General features: G+C 40.9%; 1 protein-coding gene across 1 annotated transcript; it reads right to left on the bottom strand.

Moving 5' to 3' along the window:
- Positions 1 to 6,946: 6,946 nt before the first annotated feature.
- On the bottom strand, positions 6,947 to 9,605 carry LOC125771915 (uncharacterized). Its single transcript, XM_049443081.1, has one exon. It carries the CDS (start codon positions 8,276 to 8,278, stop codon positions 7,058 to 7,060), a length of 1,221 nt encoding a protein of 406 aa, XP_049299038.1. The 5' UTR covers positions 8,279 to 9,605; the 3' UTR covers positions 6,947 to 7,057.
- Positions 9,606 to 15,880: the final 6,275 nt, after the last annotated feature.

Raw genomic sequence — 15,880 nt, 5'->3', positions numbered from 1 at the left:
ATCTCATTGGTGGCCATCTTAGCTTATAATTTGACACATGACGAACAAGTCGTGTTGCCGAATATGTATTAAATATCGTGAAATCTTTCATTATTCATTATTATTCAATATTTTTAACAAAATATTCGAAAAAGGTGTTTTTTTATTTATTAACACAAACATCCCTTATTCTACTATAACAGGAATTTTGTTTTTTTTTATTCGGTTTGTCCATGTGCAACCTTGTTGCAAATAATTTGAAATCCATCATTTCGAGAAATGTCAAATTATGACAGCGTGGTACAAACTGTCTGCCGCATTTGCAGGGTTCGCTCTTTTGGTGATGCTATAAACATTTATGGCAGATTTGTAAACAAATACAATAAAAAAAAACTTTGCATTTCTGTGCGATTTTAGGTTTTATGGAATACTAGTAACAAAATTAGCGTAATCTTCTACATTTACACAACTAAAGCACACGTTTAATATCAGTATTCGATTAGCAATCTGAAGATCTTTGATTAATGGAAAAGGATGAAATGTAGAGTGACCAGCTGGCATACTGTCATACTGTTCTACTGAATTATTCCAACAGTTCAAAATTAAAATAACGATTTGAAGAATTACTTTAATGGCCATATTGTATGATCAACTACACGCCCATATTTATAGAGAAAGGAACGTAATAGAGACTGTTTTGTAAGCGTAATATAAGAAGGGTATCGCGAAAGAAATCGTTAAAAATCAACAATATTATGATATTTCCAAGGCATTTGCTAACAATCCCGTTCACACCTCATCATCGTCATCAAATTCCCATACAGTTCATATCGATAATATAACATATCGATCATATAACGATATTCTCATATCGTTCTCATACAGGTTCGACTCATTCGAGCTCGCTGTGCTCCTCCTCTACATCTCGTGCCGAACAAGTCGCTGACGAGCCCCTTCCTGGTAGGGCATGAGTCCGGCATCCTCATCACGTGCCCCAGCCATCGTATCCTTCCGGCTTTGACAACCGTCAGGATATCTGCATCGCCAAACAGCTCAGCTCATTCGTGGACGTGGTTCATTCTCCATCTCCGCACGTCCTGCTCGCACACACCACCTGAATTGGTTGCAATAAATTTCTTTTCACTCAAATAATGTTTTAAATTAAAAAAAGAATAAAAAAATAGAAAAAAATAACAAATTAGAAAAAATTGAAAATTACATTAGGCTCATTTTTCCACAAAGTTTTGCCTATAACTCGGTCGGTATCCAACGGATCGCCAATCTTTAACTTGTGGTCGATAGATGGCACCAATGGCTACATTTTCTTCTTGGACGACCATACCGTCAGATGTCTGTGCCAGAAGTTATTCAGGGAACCAAGTTCCTTACCCTGTTTCTGAACAATTTAGCAATATTGGAAAATGTGATATATTTTAATGGGAATTTGTTGCAATATGTTTCTTTTCACTCAAATAATGCTTTAAACTAAAAAAAGAATAAAAAATCGAAAAAAAAATTTCAAAAAAATTTCAACTCGAAAATTTCATAAGGCTTACCCCTTACGTTTTTTTTGAGAAATTTTGCAAAAAAAATAAAATTGTTTTATTTTAATCCCAATTGGTTGCAATGAGTTTCTTTTCACTCAAATAATGATTAAAATAAAAAAAAGAGTGAAAAATAATGAAAAAATCAAAAAATTCAAAAAAATGAAAATTTACTAAGGGTCATTTTTGCACCAAATTTTGCCTATAACTCGGTCGGTATCCAACGGATCGCCAATCTTTAACCTGTGGTCGATAGATGGCATCAATGGCTACATTTTCTTCTTGGACGGCCATGCCCTCAGATGTCTGTGCCAGAAGTTATTCGAGGAACCAAGTTCCTTACCCTGTTTGAGAAAATGTAAAATTTTTCTCATTTTTGCACCAACTTTTGCCTATAACTCGGTCGGTATCCAACGGATCGCCAATCTTTAACTTGTGGTCGATAGATGGCACCAATGGCTACATTTTCTTCTTGGACGACCATACCGTCAGATGTCTGTGCCAGAAGTTATTCAGGGAACCAAGTTCCTTACCCTGTTTCTGAACAATTTAGCAATATTGGAAAATGTGATATATTTTAATGGGAATTTGTTGCAATATGTTTCTTTTCACTCAAATAATGCTTTAAACTAAAAAAAGAATAAAAAATCGAAAAAAAAATTTCAAAAAAATTTCAACTCGAAAATTTCATAAGGCTTACCCCTTACGTTTTTTTTGAGAAATTTTGCAAAAAAAATAAAATTGTTTTATTTTAATCCCAATTGGTTGCAATGAGTTTCTTTTCACTCAAATAATGATTAAAATAAAAAAAAGAGTGAAAAATAATGAAAAAATCAAAAAATTCAAAAAAATGAAAATTTACTAAGGGTCATTTTTGCACCAAATTTTGCCTATAACTCGGTCGGTATCCAACGGATCGCCAATCTTTAACCTGTGGTCGATAGATGGCACCAATGGCTACATTTTCTTCTTGGACGACCATACCGTCAGATGTCTGTGCCAGAAGTTATTCAGGGAACCAAGTTCCTTACCCTGTTTCTGAATAATTTAGCAATATTGGAAAATGTGATATATTTTAATGGGAATTTGTTGCAATATGTTTCTTTTCACTCAAATAATGCTTTAAACTAAAAAAAGAATAAAAAATCGAAAAAAAAATTTCAAAAAAATTTCAACTCGAAAATTTCATAAGGCTTACCCCTTACGTTTTTTTTGAGAAATTTTGCAAAAAAAATAAAATTGTTTTATTTTAATCCCAATTGGTTGCAATGAGTTTCTTTTCACTCAAATAATGATTGAAATAAAAAAAGAGTGAAAAATAATGAAAAAATCAAAAAATTCAAAAAAATGAAAATTTACTAAGGGTCATTTTTGCACCAAATTTTGCCTATAACTCGGTCGGTATCCAACGGATCGCCAATCTTTAACCTGTGGTCGATAGATGGCACCAATGGCTACATTTTCTTCTTGGACGGCCATGCCCTCAGATGTCTGTGCCAGAAGTTATTCGAGGAACCAAGTTCCTTACCCTGTTTGAGAAAATGTAAAATTTTTCTCATTTTTCCACAAAGTTTTGCCTATAACTCGGTCGGTATCCAACGGATCGCCAATCTTTAACTTGTGGTCGATAGATGGCACCAATGGCTACATTTTCTTCTTGGACGACCATACCGTCAGATGTCTGTGCCAGAAGTTATTCAGGGAACCAAGTTCCTTACCCTGTTTCTGAACAATTTAGCAATATTGGAAAATGTGATATATTTTAATGGGAATTTGTTGCAATATGTTTCTTTTCACTCAAATAATGCTTTAAACTAAAAAAAGAATAAAAAATCCAAAAAAAAATTTCAAAAAAATTTCAACTCGAAAATTTCATAAGGCTTACCCCTTACGATTTTTTTGAGAAATTTTGCAAAAAAAATAAAATTGTTTTATTTTAATCCCAATTGGTTGCAATGAGTTTCTTTTCACTCAAATAGTGCTTTAAATTAAAAAAAGAATAAAAAATCAGAAAAAAAATTTTCAAAAATTTTCCACTTGAAAATTTCATAAGGCTTACCCCTTACGATTTTTTTGGGAAATTTTGCAAAAAAAATAAAATTGTTTTATTTTAATGCCAATGGGTTGGAATGAGTTTCTTTTCACTCAAATAATGTTTGAAATAAAAAAAGAATAAAAAATTAGAAAAAAAAAATTAAAAATATAAAAATTTAATAAGGCTCCTTTTCCACACGCCCTGGTTGGATATACCGCCAAAAATAGCCCTTAGTACTTTCGTCCTGCCGACGCGTGGGAACGTTTCTTTCAAAGGATTACTTCAGAAAAGACCTAGCGCTGAGCGTATCGGGCAAACATCCTTTATCAAATCCCGTCAAGATTCCAAACTAAAACCAAAGACGAAGTCGATCGTTCAGTGTCTAGTGTAAAAGATGATTTATTTTAAAATGTTGTTTCTTGTAAACTAGGTTCATTATAATGTATTGGTGCGTGTCTGGATATGCCTTCTTTGTGTTGGTGTAGATTTAATATGATATTTTTTTATGTTGCTTGGATGCGCCCTTTCGCAAATTATTGCTGTTTTGTTATCCCATCCTTAAAACACACCATAGTGGTTCTTAGCATTGTCCCTATTTGATGTCTTTTGCCGACCATAGTTGTCCTTTATTAGTTTTAAATAGTTTATTATCTTTGTTCCTTCTAACCTCCTAATATTTTACCTGAAAATATCATCTCGTTTCTATCCTAATCCTCAATCCTATCCTATCGGCCTCGCTTTTCAGTCGAGTGTACGCCTCCCACATCACCACAGAAGACCGCCTGATGATGCCGATGTCATCCGCGAAACTGAGAAATTGAAGAGAACGGGTGATGATCGAAGCCCGCACTTCGCATGACACCTTCCAGACCGATGTTAAACAGCAAACAGGAGATTCCGTCCCCTTCCCTCAGACTCCTTCCAGATACCAGCTTCCCTGAGAATTCGTACTGCTGCATGGTGTTCATAGTTCGGTCCGATCTATGGTATCGTAGGCCGCCTTAAAGTCAATGAACAGGTGGTGCGTAGCGATCTGGTGCTCTCGGCACTTCTGGAGCATCTGCCGTAGAGTAAAGATTTGATCGGTGGTCGATTCACCCCCAACAAATCCTGTTTGGTAGCTTCCGATGAAATCTGTGGCAACGGGCGCAAGACTGCAGAAGAGTATTCGGGACAGGATCTTATACGCAGCATTCAGGACTGTGATGGCTCGGAAGTTACCACAGTCCAGTCTGTCGTCCTTTTTGTACACTGGGTATATGACGCCCACTCGTCTGGTAGTTCTTTCCGATCCCAAATCCTTGGGACCCCAAACGGTGATGACTTTGTCCAAGGATGACGAGGGCACTTCGTCATCATCATGCTGGCTGTCGTAGTACTTCTCTCCTCTACTTCCTGCGCCTGGTTCAGTCTCTCCTGCATCTGCTCCATTCAGGTGTCTGTCGAAGTAGCACTTCCACCTGTCGATCACCTCTCGCTCATCCGACAAGATATCTCCATCCTCACTGCGGCACATAGCGATAATGGAAGCCGCATTCAACATCCTGTAGAATGACAGCATACGAGATTCCCCTGGGAAACTGGGATAGCTGCTGCATCAGTTGCTCATCCAACTCTTCGAAGCTGCGCATTTTGTCCTGGACAAGGTCGAGTCTGCTGCCTTCTCAGTCGTCTATAGTTTTGCACGTTCTCGTGCTGGATGCACACGGGTACATACTGTGTGCTTCTCGGATAGTGCTTGCCTGCACTCATCATCTAACCATTCCTTCCACTGGTTACGTGTTATGCGACGGCCATGCTGTTGATAGCTTGCTCTCGAAGGTGATATCCGGCACCGCTTCCCCAAGTCCCGCGACACATCAGCTTGCTTCAACCGATCTATGTTGAACCTTTGGGGTGGGCTGATAGCATACTTAACCGTATCCAGGAAGTGGTCTTAGTCGACGTTTGCTCTGCTATATGTACGTACGTCGATAATATTCGAGAAATGATAACCTTTCATCGATGAGAACGTAGTCAATCTGGGAATATGTCTGCTGTGGTGATCTCGAGGTGTATCGAGGTGATCTGGAGGGCCGAAGCCCGTTGTCTTCGTATATGTCGTTGTTCTGCCGATTCCGCCATTAAGATTTCAAGATAATAAGTGCCTGACCTCTGGTGGTTTGATTGCGTTACAGTCCTCTAATCTTTTGATCTATTGAAAGCGATATTTCTCCTAACAATTGAGCTAATCTACATTCATCTGGAGTGAATACTTTTCCTATATAGGCATATTCATTTTCGCATTTTGATGTGTGAGAGAATGTTCCGCAATGTGTAATTGAACGCTTGATTAGTACTGTACATTGGTGAACGTGAACTAGTGTCTTGCAATACTTTAATCTCAGATTCATTAGTGGTTGTAATTCGATTTGTCGGAACGCATGATGCTGCTTTCATCAAACAGTAGCTAGTGATATTGATGTCGTTGTTGGCAGCAATCATATGCGATTAGTCCTCTCATAGTGTTCCCAGTGGCGGATCAAGCTTGTCGGAGGCCCTAAGCGGAATGCTAATCGGGCCCCAAAAGTATGGTCGCACTGTCGATAAACTGAATTTTGAAAAATGACTGGGGATTTAACTGTTTTCAAAAGTGCTGACCGGGGGGGGGAGTCATTTTTAGAGGCCCCTGCAGCTACGCAAACGATGAACGAGGGGGGGGAGGCTCGGTGAAATACCATTAGTCAAAACACACTCGCAAACCTGTGCATATGGTTTTCAAGGAAGAACAACCCAATGATAGTGCTGGGGCCTCGGCTGTCCAAATCATTCCTTGGAAAACAGTGGATAGTGGATGAGCGGGGGGTAGGGGGTTGTACTCGGGCTCCGTTACGTATGAAATGTTTTGTCTTCTTTCGGGGCCCCTCCAAACGATGGGGTCCTAAGCGCCCGCCTACTCCGCCCACCATTAGATCCGCTACTGAGTGTTCCTCCAAATGCCTGACTGAAAATAAACAAGAATGTCATGAGTATGCATATCCAAGAACTCAATTTTATAGTTTTAGATTGTTTTATGGTACAATTTTATTTCATAATTGCTATAGGCTTCATCCCTTCTTTCACACCTCTAACGTATCTTGTATGCGTGAGACCAACACAGCTCGGGAACTCAACTTCGATTTCCAAGGTATCGATGCAGCTGAAGTGTACAAGAAGACTTTACCTCACAACCGTGTAAATGTGGTATTTATATGATACTCCAGCGAATGTAAACTACCTTTACGTTGGACCATTGCAACAGAGATTTGTATTGCATAAAGAAAAACATGTGTGTCATAATGGAGTGCAAATATTGAGATAGTTGCAGCGAATCTGATTTCTTTTTTCTTAAAAAGGTAAAGAAAGCTTAATAAAAGTGTCATCGGAACTACTTGTGTAAACCACACTGTTATGCTTGCATTAGAACCTAGAAGTTGCATCTGTATTTCATTGGTATCACTTATCTGCGCACAATCATCACTTATCCATGCTTTTCCATTTCCATACGGCGTTTTCCAAACTTACCATTTACTTTGATGTCGTCCAAGTAAATGCGATAGATTTGTTTATGGTCGTGTATTATTATTTTAAAGCCATCTTGAATTTTTTTGATACGATCCAGCTCCTGTTTGTTATTACCGGTCTGCCTAACTGTTCTGGCAAGTTTCTCCACCTCCAGTGCTAGCGTGGGTAGAATTTCCTCCCTTTTGTATAGGTCGCGATTATCGTAGATACTCACATACTTTAAGAACTTCTCAATCACCTGAAAACGATGACCTTTCGCTTCGAACATGCTCGGTATCTCAAAGAGGCGACGTTTTTCGATCTTATCCCATAGTTCGTGAGGAAACGTGTAGATATCGTCCAGGTATAACGTGTAGTAGCGCGGATATTTGTTCGCTAGCCATACATTAAAGTCGAACTTTAGATTTCGAAGCTCTTTGCGCAGGTTGTGGAACAACATGAAGACAACATTGGTAATGTAATCAGCCTTTTCTTTCGGTGAAGTAAATACGGCAGCCGCGTCTCCGGCGTACAGTAGAAGCACGTAGGAGGTGTAAAGATTATGTCTGCCCAATACCGGCGCCAGGGCTTTGTACAGATCGGCCCGTGTAGCTTTGAGCGGTAAGCCGCGTGCAAACTCGAGCAGATGCAACACGGCTACCTCGCTAACACTGTCCGGGTGTTCTACGATCGCCTTCACTAACTGCTGCGGTGTCCATGGGTTTTTCATCGTGAGATATAGCAACAGTGCGTCCTCAATACGACCCGCTTCAATGCTGTAGACGAGCAGCTTGAGATTGAGCTCAGGTATCATCTGAGGGACGCGATGCGAAAGATATTCCGCGTCCAGCACATGCCGATGAGACTCGTGTGCCTTCTCGATCATCCCGTACAGAAACTGATGATCACCCTGCCAGTAGTTAATGCGGAACAGGAAATGTTCCCGTTCACTCTGCCGCTTCGAAGCATTGATGCGACAATTTTCATACAGCTGGTAGTAGCTTTTCAGAACCTCCTCCCGGTTGCAGGCGACTAGCGGTTTACACTGTATTGGTGGGGCGTCCAAAATGGCACCCACTTCTGACAGGCACGAGCTCTTTGCTGTAGATGGATTCTCACTCACAACGGCGTCGTCACATTTGTGCAGTGAAGCGAGTAGAAGCACTGCCGCCCATAGTTTTACCACCTGTGAAACCATCCTGGAAACTAGCGTAACTAGATGTTTGGCTCGTACGTTATAAGCCGTTCGTGCACATGTGCGCAGTTACCTCAAACAAACGATCTGCGATCGGTAAAATGATAGATGAGCAACAATTAATCTTCATATCGATGTCACTCGGTTGGTTGTTTCTAGCCAGAGAAAACTCTTCGCATTCGAATCATTCTCCACTTCAGAATGATCCGTCGTACGTACAGGAATGACATTCAACAGTATTACTTGCCAAACAGATCATTTATCACACCTGACACTAAATCTGTTCAAACAATGAAGATCTCCAGAGGACGTATAAAACCTCTACAAGGTCCACTTCGGGATGTATCACACAGTATAGAGCATTCACGATGACTCCATAAATAGACACTTCTCCTGAACATTCAGTATAAAAACTATTCATCAGAACCAGTCAATCCGAGCGCCTTAACAACAAGAGACTAGTCAGTGAGACAAGGTCCACCGTTAGGAACTAGTCCTGGGAACAAGCCTAACGTCCGATTACGTTAAATCTGCTGTTTCTAAGACTGCGACTAGACAGTATACGACCCCTTTAGCCTAAAGGCAAAAGGAGTAAAGCGCGAAGGTTTCCGGAATTAACCGATCTTGGCGCGGTGAACTCTAAGGTGACAGAACTCGCATTCTGAATTTGTTCCCGCAGTAACAATCGTTTAAACGAATCATATCATAAATAGATCCGACAACTCAAAAACGACGGTGTTATTATTTAACATATCCATCGTTTAACTGGAGGCTCCGTGGAGATACCTCTGTTCGAGACGTGTACAAGATGTAAAGTGCAAAAAGTGCAGTGAAACAAATTTACTAAAAGTCAATTTGATTCCCACAACAACGAAACGAATAAGAAGACACTTGGATCATCCAGAATCGCACCGCTTAAGTTTAGTAGGAGAAGTCCGGATCATCTCTAAAAAGGACAAACCCAAATGTGATACCGGCTTCCTGTTCCCCTGACGAGGACGCTTTCGCCAACCAAATCCAACGCACTCATTGGAATGTTGTCAGATTTTGTACGAGATTTAGGGAAATTTGATGAGAATCCAGACTGATTTAATCAGTTGGATAACAGATGTGGAAAACATCCTTGATTTATATGCGGATCTCCCGAAATATTCCAACGAATACGGAATCCTCATAAGAAATATCAGAATCCATTGTTAGTATATAAGCCGGAAGAAATTACTAATAAACGCTCGCTTGCAATTCAAACCTCAAACGGGCGAGTTCGAAGCTCAATACTCCGTCTTAGGTTCTGGCTAATCAGATACCCACGAAGGTCCACAGCTAGATACTTGATCTGGTTAACCCAGAGGCAAAGGCTAGTTGTCTGATCCAAGTTGATCTGAAAAGCCATCTTCCCGAAGAGCAGTCCGCGTCGTTTAAGTCCGCATCGCCAACCTACGACAGTCCACGGTTAGATACTTGTTCTGGTTAACCCAGAAGAAAAGGCTAGTCGTCCTGACTCAAGTAACTTTGGCACTTGCCATCTTCCGGCACGACCGCAACGCCAATTACGAAAGTCCACAGCTAGATACTTGTTCTGGATAATCCAGAAGCAAAGGCTAGTTGTCCTGACTCGAGTGATTTGGCAATCGCCGATTTCCGCAAGAGAAGTGCGATAGTTCCGCGACGCGAAAAGAAGCTAGCGCAAGAGCTTCAAATTGACTATTCTTCGCGTAGTCAACTCTGAACGGCGGACCCCGTAGTCCGATTTGTTCCCGTCAGTAACAAATGGTGGCTCCAGAGAGGAGTTTGCAATAACTTGCGCGAAATTGCATCCTCTACGAGCGAACTCTCGAAAAATAAGGTGTGCTGTCGCCAAAAGAACAGCAGTGTGTTAGCATTGTGTAGTGACAAGTAAAGTGAAGTGCGCGCCCATCGATGTGTCTACCACGATTCCAGGAGGAACTTGACAGAGAGAACATCCTGGAGGATCGACAGTGGGACGTCGAGATCGAGGAACCAGCTGCCGAGGAACCAGAAGCCCAAGTCGAGCAGTGGTACAGCGGCGGTTGGGACGAGGACGAGTGGGATCGTCGATTCGCCGAGGAGCTAGCACGTCAACGGGAGAACCCGGAAGAATACGAAGACGTGCATCCCTGGGAACCGGAGATTCTTGATTACCAAGAAATTCAAGAAGAATCGGACGACGACGATTATTACTTCAGGCGTCATCGCGTACCTACTTACGACGATACGGACGAGGTAACAGTAACGACAATAGATGCCATCGTTCAAACACTGAGCGAGGGAAGACAAATTCCACGCGATATCCTCGACGAGTTTGAGGATATCGTAGATCGTTACAGCAGGTTTAAAATACTACCTAGGGACGCGTACCCTAGGATAGTCGACCTGCAATACCAGTGTCTGTAAACAGCGAGGTGAAGTGCGTGATAATGAATAAATAAAAAAAAACTCTCAAATCAGTGCGTAGACTATCATAGTGTCACTATCCGAAAGAAAAACACACAGAAAGAAGCATTTACGAAAGAAAATTGAAAGTGAATCATCCGAAACAACGATCGCCAGGAATCATCCCAAATAGCCAAATTATCTTAAGCAGCTATTTTGAGCACGCTAAAGATCGCTTCTCTAATACGACTTTTGCAGTAGATAAACAGCTTCAAAGTTCGCCGTACTTTTAACCGACCCTTAAGCAGCCTGAACGTCAAAATGTTAAAGAAAGTATTTATGCAAGTTTTATTTTCACGCAAGATTATGTTATTATTATTATCGTTAATGTTATTATATTATTATATTACAAAAAACCAAAGAAAATGTGAAAAAATGACTCATTTCTGCTTGGAGTTGCATTTATACATCCTCCAGACATCAGTCACAATCACAATATTTTCTTTGAATGTCGAAAGATGCCGTTTAACATCGTTGAAACTGTGGACGCTTGAGGGCATAAGGAACTGTTAGCAGTTAGCAGTCAAGGCAAAACTTATCATTTGAGGTAAAATAAACGACACAAGAAACGTTTACATTAACGCACAGAAGACGACAGCGCTTTCATTTGATCGCGTTTACGTTAAATTTCCACCGATTTTTTTTTCCACCGGAAAACATTGCATTATTAAAGTTCACTTTTCGGAGCACATGGCGTCGTTTTGCGATGCCGACATTTGACAGATTAGCGATGGGATTGTAAACAAAATGCCATCGAGTACTGTGTGCTTCTTGTTGAACCTTGTAGTTGCATTGTGAACCACTAACCGACCAATAACAAGCCCCATAGTTCCATCGAGTACCGTGTGCTTATTGATGGACCTTATAGTTCCATAACGAACCATTAACCGACCACTAACAAGCTCCATAGTTCCATCGAGTACGGTGTGCAGTTTAAACGACCCCAAGGTTCGGGCAAGGTTCGTTTTTTCGTTAAGCAGCCTGCAAGCAGCGTTATGGTTGCATTTTTATTAATTTGGCTACTTGGGATTGTTCGCGCTTCGCCAAATAGGAGTCCAGTCGGTGTCGTCGCTAGAGCAATTAAATATTAAATAAAATAAAAATAAAAAATATAATAATAATAATAATAAATATTAAATATACTAAATAATCGCCAACGCAGAGCGAGTAGAATGCTCCCTTACGCTCCAGACCCGACGCCGCGAGAGCGAGAGATGCTGCAAGCGTAATCGCTGCAAGCTTAGTCGCTGCGATCTCAGGCGCTGAAAGATAATCGAATGATCACGCACTCTCTTAATCTAGGACGAGTAGGGATAAAAATTGTAAACATCGCTAAAACAGCACGTCGTGGGCGAACGGCGGTGCAAGGAAAAAGAATGAATAAATGTTCTCTTTCTTCTCTCTAAATCAAGGGCAACACATTTGTCTTTAATTAATTGAAAGAAAGGACCCAGCTCCCGTAAGCAGTGTTCGCTCGCTCTACAAAAGTCCGGCACCACTGGGTTTACTGCCCAGCGGTCTCGACAGTCGGTGCTTTAGGAAAGAAGTTCGAACCGAGGTATCGGGTAAGTGATTATATTCTTATAAGCAAGGCTGGAAATCTTTGATTCGTCCAAGATGCCTTATCCGTTTGTTTTGAATGTTAACGGCAGTTGCCGACTCTGCACAGCGGAGGATACCGCTGAGGAGAGTATGGTTGCTTGTACAGAGTGTGAGCGATGCTTTCACTTGAAATATGCCAAGCTAACGCGGAAACCATCACCATCGGAGTGCTGGTTATGCCGCAAATGCCAACAGATTAAGTATGAACTTAATCGGCAAAAGGACGAACTTAAGGCTTCTCTAGAAAGAGAAGCAAAGAATAAGGAGGAAATAAAAGCCCTTCAGGATGCAGAAGCAAAAAATAGGGATGAGCTCAGGGCATCCTGTTTAAACTCAACTCCAGTGTCGAACTGTTCAAATTTAAAGTGCATAACAGTTCAAATTAACTTGTTTGAAAAGTGAGTGAACTGAAATAGCGTTTATAGAAAGTGTTTGTAGTTGTGAACAATTTTGTAACGTCAACCATTTTATTCCCTCAGTGAGTTCCTTCATTACAAGTTGTACTTCAGAGGAGGAGTACAAAGATCGACTAGGTTTTGTTCCGGACTGGGACAATACCGAGGAATTAGCAAACGAATTGCTAAAATACCAGGCGACGATTCAGCACGCGGTGCCGGAGGTGTTGCGAACGCGACATATTATCATAGAACGAGCATGCAAGAACTTTAAGTAATCATAAGAAAGGTAGGACGGTCATGACGCGATACGTATAAACAAAGACAAACCAGAACGCGTTCAGACCCTTAAGCGTTAAGCGAGAATCGAAACATAATACGGTCACAGCGCGACGCGCGAAAACATAAAAACATAAACGAAAACATAAACGCGCCAGCAAGGAAATCATAACAATCAATATAAAACACAGAGGAAGCATTACGAATGCTAATGATCAACGCTATGGGATCAAACTCAAATGCTATCGTATGGAAATGATTTCATCTCGTTTTAATCCATTCACCTCATTTTTACCTATAAAACTCAGAATCCATAAGTTAGTATGTAAGCCGGAAGAAATTACGAATAAAGACACTTACAAGTTTACAACGCAACAAGAACGGTCGTATCCGCGTTTCAGTCTCCTTTAAAACTTCTAAAAAATATCGCGTCTTCGCGTGAATCCCACTCCAGTGGATTATAAGGACGAGTAGGGATAAACATTGTAAACATCGCTAAAACAGCACGTCGTGGGCGAACGGCGGTGCAAGGGAAAAAATGAATAAATGTTCTCTTTCTTCTCTCTAAAACCAAGGGCAAACCATTTTGTCTTTTAATAATTGAAAGAATGGGCCCAGCTCCCGTAAGCAGTGTTCGCTCGCTCTACAAAAGTCCGGCACCACTGGGTTTACTGCCCAGCGGTCTCGACAGTCGGTGCTTTAGGAAAGAAATTCGAACCGAGGTATCGGGTAAGTGATTATATTCTTATAAGCAAGGCTGGAAATCTTTGATTCGTCCAAGATGCCTTATCCATTTGTATTAAATGATAAGGGCAGTTGCCGACTCTGCACAGAGGAGGATACCGCTGAGGAGAGTATGGTTGCTTGTACAGAGTGTGACCGATGGTTTCACTTGAAATGTGCCAAGCTAACGCGGAAACCATCACCTGAAGAGTGTTGGTTATGCCGCAAATGCCAACAGATTAAGTATGAACTTAATCGGCAAAAGGACGAGCTTAAGGCCTCTCTAGAAAGAGAGGCTAAGAATAAGGAGGAAATAAAAGCCCTCCAGGAATTAGAAGCAAAAAATAGGGATGAGCTCAGGGCCTTAACAGAAGGCGCAAATAAGGTTGAAATTGCCGAACAGGAATCAACCGAAGTAGTAGGAAGTCCAGTAAAGGAACAATCCTTTGAGAAAATGATTTCTCAATTAATAGTTGTCCAACAACAGCAAACGAAGGAGTTCGTTAAACTGATTGCAACTAATGGTGGAGAGTCCGCCAAAATGGGGGTCCTGATCAGACGACAGGCCCTAACACAGCTACCTAGATTTGATGGCAGTCCCAAACATTGGCCAAATTTTAAGAAAACATTAGAAGGCACAACCCGAGAAGGGGAGTTTTCTAATTTAGAAAACTTAAATCGTCTTAAGCAGGTTTTGCATGGAACGGCTTATAGAAGCGTTCAGCAACTGATGATGGAAGCCGAAAATGTACCTGAGATTATAAAACGTTTGGATGAACTTTTCGGAAGACCCGATTTGGTATATTTGGAGTTACTGAGCGATCTCCAAAAGTTACGAAAGGAATCAAGAAACGTTGGAGAACCTCATCAAGAATGGAAGACCTGATGGAAAGGCCGACATACCTAAACGATCACAGGCTAGTAATGGATCTAACGGCCAAGTTACCGCATCACATTCTAGTGAAAAGAGCGGAACATATGGCAGCCGCATCGTCATCACTAGACGTTCAAAATCTAGATGAATGATGTCGGTGGCTGAAACCCTACGCCAAAACGGCGGAAATGATGAGCTCGATCACGATTCATACGCAAAAAGGAAATATTCATTTGCATTTGATTCATTGTCAGGAAGACCGGCTACGAATTAAAGGGGCAAACAGGCAAAAAAGGGTTGTCTAATATGTCTCAAACCGCATGAAACGGTTAAACTTACTTTTGCCTGAGCCTTGGTTTAGCTATATAACTAGTATTTTAATTACTTACATGATCTTCAAATAAGAATATATTTGAACTACCTTTACCAGACCTTTACTTCGTTATTACACAACGGCTGATTACGTTTTGCAGATTCCATTATGAACTTCTTTGCTGTCAACCTTGTAGACTGGCTGGTTCACCTTTGGACTCCCGGATCTTGTAGATATCGCTGCACCTCGGTTCTGTTGGTCCGCACGTCACAGTCTAGACTTACCACGCTGGATTTGCCCATTGTTCCTAGATGCTGGATTATTTTGGCCTTTCCATCAGAACTTTCAGACCGTAGTTTGCCGTTTGCAGGATAAATCTAGCTAACAGATTTACTTGTAACCCTTACCGATTCACTGGTTACGTTTCATTACCCTTGCAAACTGTTTTTCAATTATCCACTTTGTAGCTACACTGTACATATATGTTGTTAGTTCAACCGTCGTCTTAGGTATGTCTATCCACTTTTCAGGTAATGCGCTTTGCAAAGAACTTTAGAACTTATTCCGAGTCTGTGGACACTTTCACCAAGTAACTGTTCACCATCCTAACCTCAAATGTTGAATGGATTGGGATTTTCAAATCGTTACTTCGAAGAAGATCAAGCACTTGAGCGCATCGAGCACACATCTGTTCTTGAACCGTTTGTCAGCCACAGACCAACCTCTTAGACGAAAGACGATAATCTTCAGACGTGGGCTAAAACGAAGACCAAATGTAAGGTTTGTCCGTTCTCAAATTACTTTAGGATTCCAAAACCAAAGACGAAGTCGATCGTTCGGTGTCTCGAATGTAAAAGCTGCTTTATTCTAAAAACTTATTTCTTATATGCTACTCTTATTACAATGTATTGGACGCGACCTTCTCTTTCACGATTGGCTCTCTCGGTTCCGCTTGTTTGTATTAA

The sequence above is a fragment of the Anopheles funestus genome, chromosome X (genome assembly GCF_943734845.2).
Source record: "Anopheles funestus chromosome X, idAnoFuneDA-416_04, whole genome shotgun sequence".
Taxonomy (NCBI): domain Eukaryota; kingdom Metazoa; phylum Arthropoda; class Insecta; order Diptera; family Culicidae; genus Anopheles; species Anopheles funestus.
This window is presented reverse-complemented; position numbering and strand designations above follow the sequence as displayed.

Excerpts from the sequence above, each read along its gene's own strand:
- LOC125771915 (XM_049443081.1), bottom strand. The coding sequence starts at position 8,278 with ATGGTTTCACAGGTGGTAAAACTATGGGCGGCAGTGCTTCTACTCGCT.